Raw genomic sequence first — 23,859 nt, forward strand, 5'->3', positions numbered from 1 at the left:
TTCTTAAATTAGGCAGAGCAAGACTTCCATCCTTTTTTAAATTTTTATAAATGATGTTTTCCAATTCTTGGTCTTTTATTATTCCAAACAAAAGATGAAATGATAAAATCAGCCTGATATAAAAACTCCTTAGTTAGAAAAAAGGAATATTTTGAAATACATATGAAAATTGGGTAAAATCACCATTTTAACTGCATGAATTCGGCCAGCTAACGAAAGTGTAAGTGCATTCCATCTACAAAATAATTGCTTCATAACATCCTCTAAGGCAACCAAATTAGCTCTATAAAGGTCTCCATAATTTTTAGTGATGATAATACCTAAATATTTAAAAGAGTCCGTGACGTTACAAGGAATATCATCATATATAGAAGCAGAATCATTGAGAGGAAATAATTCACTTTTATAAAGTGCTACGTAACCAGCAACAATGAATATCAATCGAGACAGGTTATATAAAAACAACCAAACATTTATTAAACACGGATAAACAATAAAAAAACAAACAAACACCTTAACCAGAAGTTAACCGCTATGTGGCTGTTCAACAAATCGTCACTCGGTACTGATTCTTAAAGCGACAAATGCGAAAACAGTTCTTAAAGTGGTAAATTCAAACACAGTTCTTCGAACAGTAAATTTTAAAGTCCAAGAGATTTATACAGTCAATTAGGAGAGACTTTCAGGAAGTAACGAATTCCTCGATGACACGGCGTCACTGCCACTCCCAGATGGAAACTGCCTTTTCCACAGGTTTCACGGCGACGGAAATAAAACGATTTTAAAGGCACTGACCTTCCTCAGCAGAAGAACCTTGCACAGCCTTCCTGCCACTTTCAGCAGAGTCTATCTCATGCAGATTACTCCTTCTTGAACGAATTCTGTAATGGTTGATTCTTTCCAAACCCGTCGAACGTTTCCTTCAGGGTCCCATCTTCACTCTCCAATGTTACTGAAAAGATACATTAATAAACCTAGCAGCGATTGTCATACTGCTGGCTCAGACTTCTGTACCTTATGTTAGAACATAAAACTCTGTTTAAAATCAAAACTCCGTCATAATGCAAATACACAGCGGAGCGGAGTACCTCATTAACGTTCAAACTGGAAAAACTAACAGCGTCATCAGAGGTCTTCCCTTTTATACTCGTGGTGAACATGAGGTCCTCACGTGACCTCACATCGGCGGGAAAACTGCATCAACTGACCTCCAAAAGACAATTCCATCATTCTGACAAGATCTCCTTGAGGGATGTAACTCCTCCCTCCATAAAGAAATGGGTCTCTTAAAGAGCAAAATTTTGACAAATAACAATTTACACAAAAAAATACAAAGGTATAAAATTTACAACATACACAATATATAGTCTTATCTTTCAACACTTTACAAACTAATATACTGTAGGAGTGTTAGGAATGTTAAAATATCACTCCATAAAAAAACTTTTCATTGTACATTTACCATCTAGATAGACAATCAGCGATCACATTATCTTTACCCTTAATATGAGTAATCAAAATATTGTACTCCTGTAACATTAAACTCCAATTTAGTAATCTTCTATTTTTGTTTTTCATCTTATCAAAAACACCAATGGATTATGATTGGTATAAACTGTGAGTGGTTTATGAGTAGTACTAACATACACTTAAAAATGTTGTAAAGCCAAAACAAGAGATAATAATTTTTTTCTCTATTGTTGAATAATTTCTTTGATGGGCATTAAATTTCTTAGAAAAATAAGCTACTGGACGATCAACTTCTTCACCATCATCTCTTTGAAGTAACACTGCTCCTGCAGCTTCATCACTAGCATCTATAGCTAACGAAAATGGTTTTTCAAAGTCAGGAAATTTAAGTACAGGTTGACTACATATTATAGTTTCAATTTATCAAATGCCTCCTGACAAGTTTCTGTCCAAACAAACTTTTCATTTTTCTTCAAGAGATTAGTTAATGGAAGAGTAATGTTTGCAAAATTCTTACAAAATTTTCTGTAATATCCTACCATATTCAACAATCTTCTGAGAGTTTTTCTACTAGTTGGAGTGGGTACTTCTAAAATTGCCTGAACTTTCGTCTCAACAGGTGCTAATTTTCCCTGACCCACAACATAACCAAGGTAGGTCACTGTGGCATGGCCAAATTCACTTTTAGCTAAGTTAAGAGTTAAGTTAGCTTTTTAAAGTCTCTCAAATAGTTTCTCCACTGCAGTAATATGGGCTTTCCACGTATTATTTCCTAACTAAATCATCAATATAGGCATCTGTATCTCTTAATCCCTGAATCATGCTATTAATCATCCTCTGAAAAGTACCTGGTATTTTTTTGGCATTCTTCATCCCAAATGGAAGAACATTATATTCTTATGTTACGTACCCCATAACTGGGTTGCCAAACCAGCAGAAATGGACCACTTAGTTGGAGTCTGGATTACTGGAACTAAGAAAGTTTTATTAAAGAAATAAGTAACACAGTACTCTAAATGTAAGCATATAAATGCAACGGGTTAGCAATGATAAAACACACGTGTACACAGAACTAGGATAATAGGAATCAATCAAGCTCTATCGCAGTCTAGGGGTAAAATGATCAGTCTCAAGTGACGCAGAGTTCAGTTCAGCTCAGTACAGTTCGCAGCAATTGCTGTTGTGCCGTTGGAGAGAGAGAGTGAGAGCGAATGATGATATGCAAATCAAATTCAGACAGACCTTGATGTTCCTGCACAGTTAGCTTTTGGGCGAGCCCTATTTTTAATGTCTTTTGAGGTCACCGACTGTGACTCCTCCGTTCCGGATACGTCCGTTCTTCCGCGGTGAACCCGGCACCCAGGCCAGGGCGGACACACACACCAGGTTCCTGCCGATCATACCTTTTCACCCTGTGCGTTCTATGGCCAGTCCCGCGACGAGACCTCCAAAACACCCAGCAACTTGTGGGGGCACACCACACTTCCAGGGTCTCATTATCTGGTGATCTCGTGGTGTCCCTTGCCTTAGCGAACCTGTTCCTTTTATTCCCCTGCTGGGGTATCGCCTGTCCATCAAACTTCAAACAGTTCAGGTTCACAGCAACCGGTCTGACAATACTCGGAACTGTGTCTGTTTTCATTAATCTCTCTCGTCTCTCATTAACATTTCCGAATGCTGCTCCATTGCCTCACTTATCTCTCTCATTAGCATCAATCTTCTAATAACTTGGTCTTTCGTCACACCCCTATCCTTCAAAGGATTTTTACCGGGGTAAAAATTATAGGCATGAATACATTATTAGATACACACAAATATACATTGGTCATCAGCTATTTGGCTAATACAGAGAACTTTAAGTTGTCAACACCTTGACAGACAGTCAGCAATCACATTTTCTGTTCCTTTTATATGTTTTATTTTAGTAATCCTCTAAGACCAGGCTCCAATTTAGCAAACTTCATAGTGGCCAAAAACACTAATGAGTTGTGATCAGTGTAACTTCTCGGTGGTTTTCGTCCCGGACAAAGATAACAAGGGTCGTCCCACACCAAATTAGCATTCTTTGGCAAGAGCTTAGTAAGCGGGAGGGTAATATCTGCAAAGTTTTTTTTTGCAAAACTTCCGATAGTACCCCACCATCTCCAATAACCTTCTCAGGGCTCTCTTGTCTGTCGGGGTGGGGACTTCAGAGATAGCCCGCACCTTAGCCTGCATCAGTGCCAGCTGCCCCTATCTTCCCACCAATCCCGGATAAGTGATCTTTCCGTGGCTGAATTCACTTTTTGTGAGGTTCACTGTCAGGCTGGCTTCAAAAAGCTTTTTAAACAGCCCCTCCCACGTGTCACTGCAGACAACTACATCGCCAATATACGCTTCTGCGTTCTTTAGCACTTTTGACACTGAATTAATCGTCCTATAGGGGTGTTGCTCACTAGGCTGACCTGATGTGACAACAACACCATCGGGAGTTAAGGGAGAGACCTTATCAGCAAAGCTGGCCAAAACAATAGACTTCTCCCATCTGGTCAGCACCATACTCATCTTTTCAAAATGGGTTTCCCCTTATCAGGTGGCACCCTAGCCTCATTAATTTTCATGATAACACCGACTAGGTCTGTTCGCCTATCGTGGCGAGCTGTCAGCATATCAAAAGCCTGTAACTGTGTTAGCTCACATCTACAATAGTCAATAGCATCCTTCCTCCTGTGCGGCCAGTAAAACTCTTTCATAATTCTGTCGACTGTCTTCCTCACCCCAAAATGTCCACCGAGGGGTATCTTGTGGGCTGGGTTAAAAATCTCGCCCTTATAAATTTTCAGCACCTCATTTCGGTTCCTCATCTGCGGGCATGGTACTTGGTCTCCATTTCCTCCTTAGTACTCTCTCCTTCACATAATAGCCCACAGACTCCCTTTTTAATTCTGCTTCAGAGAGAGCTGTCTCCGTCAAAACCATCAGCTCCGCGTCTCGCTCCTGTGCCAGTACAAAATCCTTCCTTGCTAACCCCTCCTGGTACAAGGCTGGTAAAAACGTCTCTGCTAAATCTATATTAGCTTCGGCAGCCTTTCTGGACATGCGCCGAGTCACTGCGCAAACAGGATAAACCTGTGAGTCCATGGGCGGGGCCTCAATGCTGGCAGGCTGGCTTGTCAGTTTTACTGCTGGGTACACCTCTCCGCCGGCGAAATCATTACCGAGTAAGACCTCCACATCTTCCATCGGTAGTTCGGGCCTCACCCCGATCGTGACCGGTCCGGAGACCAAGTCGCTTTTTAGGTGTATCTGGTGCAAAGGTACTGCTTCAGTCCCTTTTCCAATGCCTTTTATCACCCTGACCTCACCAGTCTGGGTCTCTGAACTAAAGTCTAACACACTCTTTAATATCAATGACTGACAAGCTCCAGTGTCTCTCCAGATCCGTACTGGAACTGGGTATAACCCCTCCTTCACCGACACCAATCCGGCCGAGATAAAATTCTCGCGCCCTTCCTGTACTTTATCAGACCTCTTCTTCCCTAGCGGTCTGTTTACAAGCTCAATACAGCCAGTCGGAACCGTCGTTTTCCCTTTCCCCATCTCCTCCTTTGGGGCAAAGCACCTGGACGCAAAGTGTCCGACTTTCCCACCACTATAGCATACGACCCCAGGAGACCTCCTACCAAACTGCTCACGGTCTACCTTATCCTTCTCACTAGTCCCCGGCTTACTTTCTGACTTTCCTGGCGGACTTTCTCCACCGTCCTGACTACCCTTCTGGTAGCCTTTACTTGGGGTAAACTTTGTTTTATGTGTCAACGCGTACTCATCCGCTAACTTAGCAGTTGCGGCTAAGGTGTCTGCCTCTTTCCCATCTAGGTAGGGTCTCATACATTCAGGAACACAACCTTTAAACTGCTCAGTCAGGATTAGCTGTAGCCGTCTGTCATAATCCCCATTGACCCCTTTCGAGGCGCACCAACGCTCACGATACATCTGCATCTCACGGGCAAACTCTAAATACGTGCGGCCCCATTGCTTCCTCGCATCCCGGAACCTCTACCGGTGTGCCTCCGGGACCAACTCATAAATCCTGAGTATGGCCTCCTTCACCACATCATACCACTGGGCACCTTCTGCCGACAAAGCCGAGTAAGCTTGTTAGGCTTTTCCTTTAAGTACACTCTGAAGCAAAACAGCCCACTTATCCCTCGGCCAGTCCTGACTTGCAGCAACTTCTTCAAAACGGAGAAAGTACCGATCAACATCGGTCTCCTCAAATGGGGGAACCAGCCTAACCTCCTGGGTTGCCCTGAACCCTCCACCTTGGATCGGCATGGGCCCCAGCGCTTCCATCATCTTTAACTTCTCCATCTCAAATTCCCTTTCCCTGTTTCTCTCTCGCTTCTCGTTCTAACTGCTTGTCCCTCTCTTCTGGCTCCAACTGTTTTACCCAGAACTCGTGCTCGAGTCTCAATTTTTCAATCTGCAGCTGTACTGCTTCTGCACCAGGTTTTCCCATAGATACCATCTCCAGCTCCCCTTGGGGAAACACACTTTTAGATACATAATGCTCTATGATAGCTCTGTGCATCTCCACTCTCCTCATTGTCGACTTCCCCTTAAAAAGATTCAACCATTTCGCCACAGCTGCCAATTCTGAATTCCTGGCATCCTCTAATGCCTCCAAGGTCGGTGCCTTTAGAAATTCCTCAATCTCCATTTCTGCTGTTTGCCCTTTCTTTCTTTCAGGAATTTTAACCCAATCAATTTACCCTGTCCCAAATTTAGCATTCAAAATCGCGGACGAGAACCCCACTTATGTTACGTACCCTGTAACTGGATTGCCAAACCAGCAGAAATGGACCACTTAGTTGGAGTCTGGATTACTGGAACTAAGAAAGTTTTATTAAAGAAATAAGTAACACAGTACTCTAAACGTAAGGATATAAATGCAACGGGTTAGCAATGATAAAACACACATGTACACAGAAATAGGATAATAGGAATCAATCAAGCTCTATCGCAGTCTGGGGTAAAATGATCAGTCTCAAGTGACGCAGAGTTCAGTTCAGCTCAGTACAGTTCGCAGCAATCGCTGTTGGGGGAGGGAGGGAGGGAGAGAGAGAGAGAGGGAGGGAGGGAGGGAGGGAGGGAGGGGGGAGAGAGAGAGAGAGAGAGAGAGAGAGAGAGAGAGAGAAAGAAAGAAAGAATGAGAATGATGATATGCAAATCGAATTCAGACAGACCTTGATGTTCCTCCACAGTTAGCTTTCGGGCGAGCCCTTTTTTTAATGTCTTTTGAGGTCACCGACTGTGACCCCTCCGTTCCGGATATGTTCATTCTTCCGTGGTGAACCCGGCACCCAGGCCAGGGTGGACATACACACACCAGGTTCCCGCTGATCGTACCTTTTCACCCTGTGCGTCTATGGTCTGTCCCGTGTCAGACATCCAAAACTCCCACCAACTTGTGGGGGGGCACACCGCACTTCCAGGGTCTCGTTATCTCGTGATCTCGTGGTGTCCCTTGCCTTAGTGAACCTGTTCCTTTTATTCCCCTGCTGGGGTATTGCCTGTCCATCAAACTTCAAACAGTTCAGGTTCAAAACAACCGGTCTGACAGTACTCAGAACTGTGTCTCTTTTCGTTAATCTCTCTCGTCTCTCATTAACATTTCCGAATGCTGCTCCATTGTCTCACTTATCTCTCTCATTAGAATCAATCTTCTGATAACTTGGTCTTTCTTCACACATATAATCCAGATGGGGTTACAAATGCAGATAACTCTCTACCTCTATCTGTCAAAAGAATACATGAATAACCTTGTAACAAATCAATCTTTGTAAGGAATTTGGCTTGTCCAACTTTATCCACACAATCGTCTACCCTAGGGATTGGATATGCTTCAGTTTTTGTTACAGCATTCACCTTCCTGTAATCCTTACAAAACCTAATACTATTGTCTGGCTTGGCACCATAACAAACGGTGAACTCCAATTCGAATTAGAATGTCTCATCATATCATTTTCTAACATATACCTAATTTTTTGTTCAGCAAGTTCACATTATTCCCTGTTCATTCGATATGGATGTTGTTTTATGGGTTTTGCGTCTCTAACATCTACATCATGTGTAGCTACGGTGGTTCTTCTAGGAACCTCTGGAAATAAATCTCTATATTTAAAAATTAACAGTTTCATCTGCTCTCTCTGCTCTGGCTGTAAATGAGCTAATTATTCATCAATATTTTCTAGAATTTTTGAATTTGGTAACCTGGCTGAAATAATGTTGGGTTAAAATGAGTTTCAGATGAATCATCCATTAAGGTTTTATCAAGATCAGACTCATTATTGACCACGACAGTCATAGTAGCAGCTTCCCTCTCATAATACGGTATTATCATATTTATATGACACAGCTGTGTTGTCTTTCTATGATCTGGGGTTTTTACCATGTAATCCACATCATTCACCTTAGATTTAATCTCATAAGGACCACGAAATTTAGCTTGTAATGAGTTTGTTTGCACCGGGAAAAGAACCAACACCTTATCTCCAGGCTTAAATAACCTCATCCTAGCTTCCCTATCATACCAAGTCTTCATCTTCTCTTGAGCCAATTTTAAATTTTCCTTTGCCAAGCTACAAGCTTTATATAATCTTTCTTTAAATTTTAAAACATAATCTAGCAAATTAGTGTGTACTTCTTTATTAATCCACTATTCCTTCAACAAAGCCAAAGGTCCTCGAACTCTATGTCAAAACACAAGTTCAAAAGCACTAAAACCTAATGATTCCTCTACTGCCTCTCGTACTGCAAAAAGTAGTAAATGTATACCTTCATCCCAGTCCTTTCCATTTTCCACACAATATGTTCTAATCATAGTTTTTCATGTAGAATGAAATCTCTCCAGGGCTCCTTGCGATTCTGGATGATAGGCTGATGAAATAATCTGTTTTGCTTCCAGTTTATAAACTATCTGCTGAAACAATCCAGATATAAAATTACTACCTTGATCCGATTGTATTTCCTTAGGCAACCCAAAATAAGTAAAGAATTTTATAAGAGCCTTTGTCACAGTTTTGGCTGTTATATTCCTAAGAGGTAATGCATCTGGAAACCTAGATGCTGTACACATAATAGTTAACAAATATTGATGTCCAGTTTTAGTCTTTGGCAAAGGACCTACACAGTCTACAATGATTTTTCAGAACGGCTCACCAAATGCTGGAATTGGATGTACTGGGGCCACTGGAGTAACTTGATTAGGTTTACCCACAATTTGACACGTATGAGACGTTCTACAAAATGTCGCCACATCTTTTCTTAAACTAGGCCAATAAAAATGTTTAGAAACCTTGTTCATAGTTTTCTTTACACCTAAATGACCACCCAAAGGAATACTATGAGCCATAATTAAAATCTCATTTCGATAAATTTTAGGAACTACTACCTGATGATTAACTTTCCATTCCTCACTAGCAGGAATTGTAGGTGATCTCTACTTTCTCATTAATACTCCCTTTTCAAAATATTATCCTACTGGCACTTTTTCAATTTCACTATCTCGAAGAGCTTGTTCTTTTAATTTGCCTATCTCAGGATCTCTACCCTGCTCTGCTATCATCTCCTTCCACAATAAAGACAAATCTTCATGGTCAGACTTACTACCAAAATCCTGATCAAATAATGTAGGTAAGAAAGTTTCTGATACATCCTCAAAATTCGAATCTTGAATTGAACAGTTGTGGGTAACAACCTCATCCTGTATATCGGTCTTTTTAGCTTTAGCTCTTGTTACAACACATGAAGTATCTGTGTTAGAATCCCTCTGTCGTTCCTCAGAATTTGGATTTACTGTCAAATGCACTTCAGGAAAAACTTGTCCACCTGCTAAGTCGTTCTCTAACAAAAGAGGAACATCATTCACAGGTAAACTGGATTGCAGTCCTATTTTAACAACCCCTGTAACTAATCCTGACCTTAAATTTATTCTATGTAAATGTACTGGCATAAGGGAACTCCCAACTCCTCTTATATAATTTATCTCACCAATGTCAGACTCATCACTAAACTTTAGCGCACTGTCTAATGTTAGTGATTAAGCAGCTCCAGTGTCTCTAAGTATTCTTATTAGTACTGAATTGGATCCTTCTTTCAAGGATACAAACCCTTCTGTTATAAAAACTTCATATCCCTTCTTAACTTGGTCAGACTCTGACACATCTTCATTAGTATTTTCTAAATCCTGTGAATTTACAGATGTTTCAATATGCTGCACACAAGCATCTGGGATGGCTTATTTCTCTTTTTTTTAATCTGGTTTACCTTGCCTCTCTGTGCTATTTTTCCTTTTAAAAATTCTACCTGGAGAAAATTTATTCTTATGAATTAAAGCATGCTCATCAGCTAATTTAGCAGTCTCCTGCAATGCAGAAGTGTCTCTTTCATTTAAGTATGTTCTCCCTTCAACAGGAATGCTTCTTTTAAATTCCTCCAGTAAAATCAACTCTTTTAATTTATTATACTCCCCATTCACATTTTTAGAGGAAACCCATCTCTCAAAACACACAGATTTCTCATAGGCAAATTCCACATAAGTTTTTTCCACAGATTTCTTCAAATGTCTGAATCTTTCTCTACATGCTTCCGGAACCAACTCATATGCCTTTAATATTAGCTGTTTAACAATATCATAATCCAGTGCTTGATCAGCATTTAAAGCTGTATAAACTTGTTGTGCCTTGCCTTTAATTATACTTTGTAATATCACTGGCCATTGCTCTTTCGGCCACCCTAAACTCAGAGCACAATTTCGAAATGCTGGAAATATTTGTCCACTTCAGCTTCATTAAATGGAAGAGCCAAAATAACCTCACGACTAGCAATAAACTGTTTATTAGAACCAGAAGACTAATTTCCCCTCCTTAATTTCTCCATCTCTAACTCAAATTTCCTCTGGTTTTCACCTTCTCTTTCTTTACCTTCCCTTAGTTTACTTTCCTCTCTTTCTTTAAATTCCCTTAATTTATTTGCCTTTCTTTCATCAAATTCCCTTTTATTATTAGCCTCTCTTTTGCCATTTCTGCTTTAAATCTTTCAAACTTTATCTGTTCAAGATGTAACTGCATTTCCAGATTACTCATTGGAAACCTACCTAACACCTCATCATCAAACGTTTTCATACAGATCTAATGCTCAGTGAATTTTCTTTGTATTAAAGCCTTTGTGGTATTCTTCGTAATTCCCTTAATATCCAACTTCCTAGAAATCTTCAATACAACAGGTTTTCTCACATTCTCTAAAAACACCGGGTCAGGTGTGACCATAAAATCATCAACATTCATTGCTGCCGAATACCACTCACACACCAATGAAACTAAAAAAAACAAGGGGTATTTCCTTTTTCCAAATCAGAACGGCAATTACCAGCACTTAAACTCAAAAATTTGGAACAAGATCCCGGACAAGCCCCCACAAATTACGTTACGTAACCGGCAACAATGAATATCAATCGAGACAGGTTATATACAAACAACCAAACATTTATTAAACACGGATAAACAATAAAAAAAAAATGAACACCTTAACTGGAAGTTAACCATTATGCGGATGTTCAACAATTCGTCACTCAGTACTGATTCTTAAAGCGATAAATGTGAAAACAGTTCTTAAAGCAGTAAATTCAAACACAGTTCTTCGAATGGTAAATTTTAAAGTCCAAGAGATTTATACAGTCAATTAGGAGAGACTTTCATGAAGTAACGAATTCCTCGAAGGCACGGCGTCACTGCCACTCCCAGCTGGATCCTGCCTTTTCCACAGGATTCACGGCGACAAAAATAAAATGATTTTAAAGGCACTGACCTTCCTCCGTAGAATAATCTTGCACAGCTTTCCTGCCACTTTTAGCAGAGCTATCTCATGCAGATGACTTCTTCTTGAATGAATTCAGAAATGGTCGATCCTTTCCAAACCTGTCGAACGTTTCCTTCAGGGTCCCGTCTTCACTCTCCAATGTTACTGAAAAGATACATTAGCAAACCTAGCAGTGTTTGTCAAGCTGCTGGCTCAGACTTCTCTAAACAATGTAATCTCTAATGAAGAAAAATCTCTTTATCCCTTTGACTTACTGCCCGATGAAAAAACACTGGTTGTAGCAGAAAAACTGAAACTAATTATCTATTTTTGAGCACTCCTCGCTATATATATATCTATGAACAATTCTCTATGAACTATGAAAACTATCACTTAATTAATGAAGAAAAGGAAGAATAAAAACAGACAATTAAACCAGTTAACAATCTGTCCGCTGTGTATACTCAGTATACCAAACAGACTTTGAAAAAGTCATTCATCAGTCAAATCAAGAAGTTCACATCTTCTTTCAATAGCTCATCAATCAAAGGATATCTTCAACATATCAGAAATCTTCAAAGCCTGTTTTCTTTCAGAAAATTATTCAGCAGACTAATACCATTCAGACCTCGGCCACCTCCAAAATAGAATTAACATAGTCCAATGCCGCATTGGGGTTCCAAAAAAACACGTGGAGTCGAATCTTTGCAAATAATTTTAATCGGGCTGGATAGCGAAGTGATGGGAATAATCCCTTATCATGGGCTATCTTCATACCTGGAAGGAATTTGAACTGCTGTTCCATAAGTTCCCGTGGATAGTCTTGAAAAAAACTAATCTCGGAACCCATAAATTTAAAAACTCTGTGTTTCCTTGTATATGTTATGATTTGGTCTTCAACTTTGAAATGAAGAAAACTGACCAAAACTGACTTTGCTTTATCCGGATCTTGAGATTTTGAAGTGAGAATTCTATGCACTCTTTCAATATCGGGAGGCTGAGGTAGAATATCCGGAAACAGAGATTGAAACAAATTAGCAAAATAGCCCAATAAACTCCCACTCTCAGATCCTTCCTCCAGTCCAAAAATTGGAATGTTATTCCGATGAGACCTTGCTTCCAAATCGATAATCTTGCGTTGAGCCCGTTCCAAGTGGGCTGAAATATCCGTTTTCTGACGCTTCGACTCTTTAAGCTCAGTATTCAAGGAAATGATATTCTCCTCTAAGAACTGAAAGCTCTGTCGAAATGACTTCTTCTCAGAAGTGTTATTGTCTATTTTACTGTCGAGAGCCATCACCGCATGTTCTAAACTCTTATCCCAGACAGGTATATCTTCTGATTTTTCTTTCGAAGTTTTTCCCTTTCTGTTGCTGGATTCAGAAAGCTGCCTTCTACATCTTAAAGATTGTGACATAATGACAACTAACCCCTCTAATATCCGACAAATAAAAGTTAAAAATTCAAACTGTAAACTGGGGAAAAGGAGAAATTAAAAGCAGCCACAGAATTTATGTGTTAGCCTATTGAGCTACAGGCTGAGGTCCCAGAAGAGATCCCTGCAGAACACCACTAATTACAGATCTCCAGCCCGAAAAAGGCTCTTCAAACACTACTCTCTTAATTTTACCAGGAGGGACTTCATTAAATGCTTTAGTAAAATCCATGTAGATTGATATCCTCTGCTCTACCATCACCAATCTCTTTCATCACTTTGCCAGAAAACTCAAGTTGTGAAGATGGGACCTGCCCCAACTGTAGACATGATGGCTCTCCCTAATTAGGCCCTTGCTTCTAAGAGCTCATATATCCTATCATGAAGAAGTTTCTCCAGCAATTTCCATCTGCAGGTCTGCAGTTCTCCAGATTTCCCCTTGTTCCCTTCTTACATGCAGGTATAACATTCACGACTCACCCGTCCTCTGGGTCCTCATCTGTGCCAAGTGTGGATACGAAGCTACTGATCAAGACCCCAGCAATCTCGTCTAATGTTAATACTCATTAGGAGACCCAATACTTTCTCCTTATTGACGTCCAAACTCCCTGAGGTGTTTATGCATGCAGCACTGTCTCCCACTCCACACCTTTTCCCTTTGGTAAATACAGAAGGAAAGTACTTATTATGTACTTCACTCGCAGCTATCTACAGCTATCTTTAAAGTTGGGTAGTTGTGTTCTCTGCCACCTAACTGCAAACCCACTGAAAGGGCAGTCAGCCGAATAGACTTATTATCCAACACCAGGTAGTAGAACAATCCCATTAGTTTGATTGCACCCTTCCTGTTCCTGAGTTCTACTCAATGGACTGAGTCTGAACCCTCCACTATGTCTCTGCTGTGCGTACCTGTGATAATTTCCCTGATTAGTAGTCCAACTCACATCTCTTTTACCTCCTTCTCTATATTTTCAAAAACTTCAAAAGCCTGGAAAATTAATCACGCATCCCTGCCCATCTCTCAACCAAGTCTTTGTAATGGCCACAACATTGTAGTTCCACATACTGATACATGTTCTATGTAAATCACCTTCCGTCATAGTACTCCTTACATTCAAATACACTCCATTCAAACATTCAAATACACTCCATTTAAACTATATCTCTCATCATACCTGTTAATTTGATTTTGCCTGGTCATGCTTTCACTGATATCTACCTTCATGTCCAATCCTTCACTTACTGACCTGGTGCTCCGATTCCCAGCCCCCTGCTAAACTAGTTTAAACCCTCACTAGTAGCATATTAGTTCCCTTCCAGTTCAGGTGAAACCTGTCCCTCTTCTACAGGTCATCCCTTGCCCAGAAAAAAGGTTCTAATAATCCAAGCTGGAAACCCTGCCTCCTGCACCATCTCCTCAAGTCACTCATTTATTTATGTGTTATGCTATTCCCACCTACACAAGCCCATGTTACCAGGAGTAATCGTGAAATTATTACCTTGGAGGTCCTTCTCTTCACCCTATTTACTAACTCTATAAACTCAGTCAGTAGAACCTCTTCCCCTTTTTTGACAATGACATGGTGCCAATATGTATCACGGCCTCTGGCTGTTCATCCTTCCCCTGCAGCCGCTCTGATACACCTGGACCCTAGCACCCGGGAGGCAACACAGCATCGCGGAGTCTCTTTTGTAGCCACAGTATCTCCTGTTTGTACTCCTAACTAATAAGTCCCCTATCACTAATGCATTGCCTAACTTTATCCTTCCCTGCCACAGGGAAACCACCATTGTTTCTTTATCTCGCTTCGAACTTAAAGGAATTTGTAGAATCAGGTACGGGCAAAAGTTTCCAAAAAGTGTTAGTGGACTCAAGCTGACTGCCTGAGAACCTCGCTTAAAAACTGCTACACCCTTGACATTGAAGATCACGGAGATCAGGCCCACAGACCCGGTGTTGGATGGTGCAAATAGAAGGAGACCACACCGGCTTCTTACAGAGACCAAAGGCGAGCTGGTGGCGCGTTTATTGGCTGTAAGATACTGTCCCTTGTGTACATGGGAGACAGGAGGAAAGAGGGGGTATGAGACAGGGGAGTTACCGTAGACAGGGTCAGGGCTACAGCCATGAGAGTTATTTCCTTCTGAGACCAAGCGTAAATTCATGGTCCAGGGCTGAATTAGAGTCTCACCTTCCCTGTGATGATTCGGAAGAAATATGACATACTATTAGACCAATACGAGATGAATGAATGAAAAAGGATCTGCTGCTTTCCCAACATATTTGACAAATAAACTTTTCTCAGGATTCCGGCCCGGTGTAGGTATCAAATATAACCGAAGTCTCGATGCCAACAGGCATCAATCCTGATGAGGGTGGCAGAGTTTGTCATCAAAACATTGGTTGTAATCGGCACCGGTTACACGGCTGGAAGCCCACTATGAATAAATATTCTAATAGTACTCGCCCTGTGTGACTTTCCTTTCCTTTGAGCAGAGGAAGGTAAGATTGATGTTTGAGATTTTAAAAAGTGGTGAAGGTCATAGGTGGATTAATAATAGGAAGTTTTTAATTGAAATCTGATGTTTCACATCCATGCAGAAGTGAGGCAATGCAGACGGAGTGTCTAAACAAGGCCAGGGGATGCATTGCAAATGGTGGAATGTGAAGAAACACAGAGGGCCAGAGTGACTCTGGAAAGCATGAGGACAGATCTCCAAAGGTAGGGGTTGAGTTTGATTGGTCAGTTAACAGATGGATGGAGAGTTGCCTTTGTTTGGTGATGGAATGAGAAGAAACACAGAGGGCCAGATGGACTCTGAAAAGCATTTAGACAAATCTCCATTGATAGGGGCTCAGTTCAGCTGGTCATTTCAAGTCTGCGTGGGGACTTGCCTTTGTTCATTGCAGGTACTGAATGCCAGAGAAGGTGGCTCTGCTGGGACTATAGAAGCACAAGTTGGGCCACACATGAAGCGCTGTATACAGTCCTGGTTATTACACCACAGGGATATACAGACAGACCAACATTAAAATTAGGAGGAAGAATCCCCATTCTGCTGCACTAGCGCACTTCTCCATTCAATATTAGACAAGAATTCATTGGAACCCCAACTCCATATCCCCGTATACCCACGGTAAACATTCACCACTTTGTTTGTCAAATACCCACCAACCGCTGTCCGAAAGGTATTCAGTTCTACGCTCATATCTCCCTTAAGGGAGAAATAAAAGTTGCAAAGCCACAGGAATCATTAAGAAATCACTCTAACAGCACGTACCACGGGGCTTAATGACAACATTTATTGCACTGCTATGAGACTAGCACTATGTGATGAATGATTAGCCTCACAATCTGCCTCCTAAAGATCTTGCACCTTATGGTTTACCTTTCTCTGCAGATGTTATACTTTACTCTGCATTGGATTGTTTGTTTGACCCAGTATGCTAATACACCAACAAGTCGGGTGGCCTGTCCACATCTGACATTCTGTAACATTCAAGGGATAATTTTGAGTTAGGAAGTTGCTGAGTCTTTAGGAACACAAGGTCATAATATAGTTAATCTTGAAGTACTTTGGGGAAACGTATCAGTAAAAAACAAAGCCATGAAATTGAATTTCAGGAAGTCAAGGTTTGTGCTGACGTGGCAAAGACCTCGGAAGGTTCACTGGAAGGAACTGCTTGACATTGAGTCAGTTGAGGGACAATGGCATCGAGTCACTGCAGGAAATCTCCATGGCCAAGGTCAGGAGAAGCAATAAATCAATAGATAAACTATATGGATGAATAAATATATGTTCAAAAATGAAGAAAAGGCAGCTGTATAAAGAATACAGAAACAGAAAGTAATAAATTTTACCATTGGGGATATTAAAATATGCGAGCTACAGCCATGTGGGAAATTCGGATTGCCAATGGCAGGTTGAGAAGGATATTGCTGATAATGCCAAGACTGATCCCGAAAATTTTGTTAATACTGAAGTCATGAAAGAAACTGTAAGGAGGTACTTAGGCGCATTCAGTATAACAGTGACCTGTGAAGTTATGCTGTGGAAGACAGAGAGGATATTCCTAACTCTTATTTTTCCAAAGTGTTCACCTGCAGAGTCATCAACATGCTAGTAAGTGTAGCAAGAATTAAAGTTGCTTAAAGTGACTCCGATCTTAGAAAATGAGGTCCTGTGTCAGCTGAAAAGGCTGAAAGTTTATAAATCTCAGTGTCAGACAACATATATCCCAGGGTACTTAAAAAATGTCTGTGATTAAAAATACAGGTACCTAACAAGTATTTTTCAAAATTCTGTGAAGATTGGTGAAATCCGTAAAGACATGAAATGGACTAACATTTTCCCAGAATATAAGAAGGGTGACCACACTGACCCTGGTAATTATGCTCCAGTAAGCTTAAGGTGTGACGTAGGTAAGAACAGGATACACTAATAAAGAACAAGTTTGAAAAGCGGCTGATAAGAACTGGCATGTTAAGAGAAAGCCAGCATGGGTTCAGAAAGGATAAGCACGTCTTGCTAATACGCTGCAGTTCTATGAAGAGGCAACTAAAATTTATTATAACAATAGAGAGGTTGATATCATTTATTTGGACTTCCAGAAGGTTCTTGACACAGTACTCCAGAAGAGGTTAATAATCAAATTACAGGAGGTACGGATTCAGGTATGGGATGCGAATGTGAGCAGAATTGGCTCAGAAACAGAAAACAGCGAGTTATGGTGAGAGGATCGTATTCATCCTAGAAGATGTTAAAAGGGGGTTCCACAAGAACCATTCTTAGGGGTGCTGCTGTGTTTAATTAACATTAATGATTTGGATAAGCACAGAACAAATTCGTTTGCAGATGACACGAAATTAGAGTGATGGACTGATAACATTCAGGCACAGAATCAATACAGGTGGATCTAAACACAATCCGGATGTGGGCAGATAAATGGCAGATGAAGTTCAATGTAAGTAGTATTACATACAGGAAGTAGAATTACTGGATATAAATATACAATGGGGGTCCTCAGTCAGAAAGTGCATTGTATGAGAAAGATTTTGGCGTTCCGGAAGACATCACTATCAACATCTAGACAATGCATTGAAGCAATTCGGAAGGCTATTAGAATGTTGGGCTATATAATATGCTCAGAGGAGTTCTCGCGACATTCTCCTTAAGCTGTGTGATGCACTTGTGAGGATACACATTAAGCCTTGTGTACAATTTTGATTCCCATATTTTGTGAGGGATGTGAAGGCTCTGGAGAGAGTTCAGAGAAGGGCGACTAGACTCATTGCAGGATGTGAACTATGCAGAAAAACTGAGCATTACATATGTTCAGCCCACTTTGACGTAAAATGAGAAAAGATGCAATAAAAGTGTTCAGAATCATTTTGCGTGGAGGTAAGTTGGATGCCAGCTACTACTTCAAAATTAATGCTTCAACAAGGAAATAGGGCCACATGTGGAGACTGGTTAAAGGGAGATTTCAGACTAAAATCATGAAGACGTTCTGTACAAAGTGATTTGACAGATACAGAATAAAACCCACACTCTCACACTGTATCATAGACTGACCGGTAGAGAATCAACCCTACACTTACACAAGGCGCCAGAAACTGACCAGCAGAGATTGACTCTTACACCCTCACTCTGTAGCAGAGACTAGGAGACAGACACAGGAGCAACATCTCAATCCTGCAGCCTACTTTCTGGCTGTCTGCCTAATTGCCTGTCTGTCAGTCGATCTCTCTCTCTCTCAGCTAACGTGTTATCTCACATTTGCCTTTTTTTCTCCTTTACCTATTCATCTCCCTGTTTGGAGTACTTTTCTTTATTATTCAACCAGTTTGCCCATTCCTTTGCAGATTGAAATATTTCTTCTCAATTTCTTTTGACATTTGACAGATTTGAGATGCCCATTAAAGACTGTGACTTCAGCAATATCACACACAAAATGCTGGAGGAGCTCAGCAGAATTTCTTGTGTTGACTTGGATTTCCAACATCTGCATATTTTCTCTTGATTGTATGTTAGCAATGTGCTCATTTGACCATTTCCATCCTAATCGCGGTCTCACTATTGTATCTTTGTTCGAATCTGTAGTTGTGGGTTTTGAATTGAATTGACTTTATAACTTACATCCTTCATTTACACGAGGAGTAAAAATCTCTACGTTACCTCTCCATCTAAATGTGCAATTTATAGTAAGCATAGAGCATAGAATAGTACAGCACAGTACAGGCCATTCGGCCCACAATGTTGTGCCGACCCTCAAAGCTTGCCTTCCATTCAACTCCTCACCTTAAATTCCTCCATATACCTGTCCAGTGTGCACAACAGGACATTTGATATAGCATAGAAATACAATAGTACAATTGTCTCTCTCTCTCGGTTTGTGTGTGTGTGTGTGTGTGTGTGTGTGTGTGTGTGTGTGTGTGTGTGTGTGTGTGTGTGTGTGAGAGAGAGAGAGAGAGAGAGAGAGAGAGAGAGAGAGATCGAGATCGATCAGGAAGAAGCTGAAGTACTAAACAACATTTACAAAATGGGAAACTGTAGGGACGGAAGTGGAGATCGGTCTGTGTCGCTGGTGTCCGTTCAGAAATCAGTAATTAGCCAACAAAAAGACGAAATATGTAAATGTCGCTGCTTCGTGACAAAACTCAGTCTTTGTAATTAAATCAACCGGCCTATTTTCACCAGAGACTCTGCTGAGGTGATGCCAAAGAATTTTCATGTATTTGTCTCCAATCGCCCGAATATTTACAATAGAGACAAAGGTACTGAATGGAAGTGTTTGTTCAAGCAACTGTAACTGAGCAAGTCAGTGAGGTGTATAACCGTATCTCGGGAGACAGATCCTCTGTATAAATCGGGACCGCTTTGAATGCATCAGCTGTCTGCCGGATCTGTGAACACAGGAGCAACAGAAATCACAGATTCTCACTGAAATGGTGTATCCAGTCATCTGGCGGATAGAAGACGTTTACTATCCTTTTATTTCAGCCTTCGGAATTCCTGGTAAGCCGCAGTGTCAGCTGCCGTGGGCGGATGTTGAAGTTTAATTCCAATGTTGTGATTGATTCTGCCGCCGGCTTAAACTCTCACATTCCAGTCCCGGTATTCCGCTTTTCAGGAATAGAGTGGAAACACCGGGACGACAGATGCTGGAATGTGGATCTAGAAACAAACCGCTGCAGGAATTTAGCGAATCCGCCGACATCGGTGGAACTGAACTTGTCAGACAGTGTTCTTCCAGCGGTTTGTGATCAGTAATGGGATGTTCCGTCTCTGTGCGTTTGGTCTTGCAGCAGTTGCACTGCATTTGCAAATATTGTGTTAATAGAGCCCGCGGAGATTATACTAATTGATCGTCTACATTTGCATGTGAGCGGATTTCTGAGTTAGGAGCAAGACTCAAACAAATAATTGGTAGTAACAATTTAGCAAATGTGTGGACTTTCGTGTTGTAGATCGAATCTATTGTCGATTTTAAATAAATGTCTGCGGTATGACTGAATGTAAACAGCTGATGGAAAACAGACTGAACTCATTGCAGAGTCAATTAACAAAGCCGGCCTAGTGCTTCAGAGTGAAACGTTTCCCATCTGACAGACATCTGACTACGGCACCGAGTTTGCTGCTGGACGTTGAATTCCTCTCCCCTGCTTCCCTGTGATGGAATCAACGGGAGTCGTCATGTCTGTTTGTGAGGTTGTGTAATTTACTTTACTGTGTAAACTCATTCTCTGTCTCCACCAAACTGCTGCATTGGCTTCTGCTCAGTGTTTTCTCAACTTGCTGTTTCCTGTTTCTCTCTTCCAGCGAACTTGGTGGCGATTGTGATCCTGTCCCGGGGAAAGTGCGGTCTCTCCAAATGTGTCACTCGCTACCTGGTGGGAATGGCAGCGGCCGATCTCCTGGTCGTTATCTCCGATCCGCTGATGAAGTGGACTGCTGCGATTTATTTTCCCCGATCATTCCTGCGAATCACTCCTGTGTGCAGACTCGGTGAATGGTTGGTTGCCGCGAGCACTGCGGCCTCAGTCTGGCTGACTGTCGCTTTCACCGTCGATCGATTTGTGGCTATTTGCTGTGAGAAGCTGAAAACAAAATATTGCACCGAGAGAACGGCGGCTGTGGTTATCGGGACAGTGAGTGTGCTGGCCTGTTTGGAGTCTGTTCCCTGGGGCTTTGTGTACGAACCTAGAGAAATAATTGACGGTGTTCCCTGGCATTGTGTTCTGACACCGAGCTTCACAAACTCTCCCTCATGGTCGGCATTTGAGGTGTTTCACCGCATTTTAACCCCTTGTCTCCCACTTTTTCTGATGTTGCTGTTCAATATTCTGACTGTCAGGCGGATTCTAGCGGCCAGTCGAGCCCGCAGGGGGCTCCGGGGACAAAAGAGTGGAGAGAATGACAAGGACCGGCAGATGGAGAACCGACGCAAATCCATCGTTTTGCTCTTCAGCATAACCGGTAGTTTCATATTGTTGTGGGGAACACAGGTGGCATTTTCTATCTATAAACGGATTACGAAGAGTTTTGTTTATTCTGTCACGGATCCCCTTTACATCACACAACACACAGCGGAAATGCTGCAGGTTCTCAGTTCCTGCACCAACACGTGTATTTACTCCGTGACTCAGAGCAAATTCCGAGAGGAACTGAAGAATGCGGTGAAATACCCACTGAATCTGATTTTGAAACTGATGAAACGTTAGAAATAAACGCTGTAAAGTTTTACAATTCAGCTGCCGTCATGCTCCCAATTCTATCCACCCACTTGTAGGTGAATGGAAACAATGTGATGAACAGAGTTACAAATCAAACACCAGAAAATCTGCAGATGCTCGAAATACAAAACAACTCACACAAAATCACATCCTGATGAAAGGTCTCGACTGGAAACGTCGACTGTTTACTATTTTCCTCACACAAGATGCTGAAGGAACTCAGCAGGCCAGGCAGCATTTATGGAAAAGAGTAAGTTGTCGATTTTTCCTGCCGAGACAGTTCATCAGAATCCTGTCAACTGTTTAATCTTTTCCATTTTGTGTGTGTTGCTTTAGAGTTATAAAACAACTGTTTACAGCTGAGCCCGACGGCATCACTGACCTCACCATCCCAGAAAAATCCCTTTTGCGCCTCACCTCTCGCCCTGTTAAATTGAAGCTTGAGGAGAAACTGTTTTCCCTGCTTCCCGGTTCTGACAAAACTGCCTGATCTTGCAGTTTACTTTCGTCTCTATCAACCACTCCTGCTCCCGTCAAAACCCGTCCTTTCCTTCACCTTCCTTTTCTCCTCCATCTCTACCTGTACAGTCTCCCTCTCACTGCCAACTTGAACTATCCTCCTGTAGGAGAATGCTCCTGTTTTACAATTGAAGACAGAGAACCGATCCGTTCACTTGTCTCTCTGTGAGAGATGGAGAGACAGAGAAAGTGAGCGCGAGGCTGAGGGCGCGAAGGAGAGAGCGAGTGAGACATCGCGAGGAAAGGGCGCGCGGGAGAGCACGTGAGGGAGAGGGCGCGACGGAGAGGGTGCCATGGAGATGACGTTAGAGTGAGCGTGATGGAGAGAGCCTGGGGGAGAGCGTGCGGGCGATATTGAGCTCGAGGGAGAGCGACAGAAGGGGACATCGCGAGGGGGAGAGCGCACGAGGAAGTTGGCGGGAGGCAGAGGGCGCAAAGGAGAGCACGTGAGGGAGAGCGCGCGAGGGAGAGGACACGAGGAAGATGTCGCGGGAGTGAGCGCGAGGGAGTGGGCGTGTGGAGAGACAGAGAATAGAATGAGAGAGGGAGCGAGATAGTAAAGCAACAGAGACATCGTGAGGGAGAGGGAGAGGGAGGAAGGAAGGAAGGAAGGAAAGAAGCAAGGGAACCGGCTGTGTGACATTGCCGGATCTGCTGTGGTTCCACTCTTTCACAGAGATCGGCTTGTTTCGTGGATAAGTATTGTTTCAAATTATGTATAGCTATACTGTAGATATCAGTTTTCTTTTTGTTCTATATCAAAATCGTACGAGTTCTAACAAATTCTGTGGTTTCAACACATGTCCAGTCTCCTTTGTTTGCGAATGCATAAGTAAATTGCCTGAGCTGAACCAGAGAAGAATACAATGAATGAATTTTCAAACAATGTTCATTACAAACAGAAAGCACAAAAGTACACGGGGATGGAAAGATATGAATCACATGCAGCGAACACTATAACTGGGGCACAGACAGGAGTATGTGTGTAAATGAGTGAGATTGCAGGATGATGCGTTACCCCAATCATGCCATGGCCAAGGATGTCTCTGAGAAAGTAAGGGCCATTTTGAAAGGGCAGGATGAACAGCCAGAGGTCATGTTCCTTATTAGAACTAACAACAGACAGACAAGGTCCTGCAAAAAGAACTTAAGGAGTAGGGCATAAAGTTAGGAAATAGTAACTCTTGGGTGGTGATTTCAGGATTATTTCAGGTGCCACATGCTTCCGAGGTTAGATATGGTACGTTGGTACACTTAAATTTCTGGCTAACAATTTGGTGCCGGAGGGAGGGCATCAGGAACACAGATCATTGGGCTTTCTTCCTGGATAACTGGGACTGGTGTAACAGGGATTGGTTACAGTGAAGGGGAAGTAATATTCTCACAGGGAAGCTTACTGTAGCCACCCTGACAATTTTTATCATGAGGCATGTGGAGGGGGTTTTGGGATCCAGACCTACCGGTCCATAAGTAGCATTGAGCGGATGGGGTATTATTTGTTTGATGTGTTCAGGAAGGTTTCCAGAAACCGTATGTAGACGGTCCACCAGGAAGGGAGACATACCTGACATATTGAGAAATTAACCTAGCAAGACGATTGGAATTTAATTGGGAAAGTCTTATGAATCTTAATTCTGGAGGGTTTCAGATGATTATTGATAAAAATATGTTTGGACCAGCAGGTCGATGATTATAAATTTGTGGAAGAATTGGGCAGGTGTCATAGAGAGTTGTCTGGGAGCTGATGCTACTGGTTGTTACTGGATGGAGCTGATGTCAGCTGATGTCTGATACCGTGAGAGTCACATACAGCCCTGCCGGTCAGAATTTAGTAGTTCCCTGTTCCTATGAGGAGGG

The 23,859-nt window shown here is 41.8% G+C and overlaps 1 protein-coding gene across 3 annotated transcripts in view; it reads right to left on the bottom strand.

Moving 5' to 3' along the window:
- Positions 1 to 457: 457 nt before the first annotated feature.
- LOC140188999 (uncharacterized) overlaps positions 458 to 23,859 on the bottom strand; it is a 43,508-nt gene continuing 20,106 nt past the window's right edge. For 2 of the 3 annotated variants that reach the window (XM_072245664.1, XM_072245663.1), the window contains 2 exons: positions 11,320 to 11,475; positions 458 to 7,250 (listed from right to left, as the gene is read on the bottom strand). In XM_072245664.1, the coding sequence (XP_072101765.1) occupies positions 4,297 to 5,451 (1,155 nt within the window). In that variant the 5' untranslated portion in view covers positions 5,452 to 7,250; positions 11,320 to 11,475 and the 3' untranslated portion in view covers positions 458 to 4,296. The other variant, XM_072245665.1, reaches the window with a different exon arrangement.

Source organism: Mobula birostris, chromosome 28, assembly GCF_030028105.1.
Source record: "Mobula birostris isolate sMobBir1 chromosome 28, sMobBir1.hap1, whole genome shotgun sequence".
In the NCBI taxonomy this organism is placed as follows: domain Eukaryota; kingdom Metazoa; phylum Chordata; class Chondrichthyes; order Myliobatiformes; family Myliobatidae; genus Mobula; species Mobula birostris.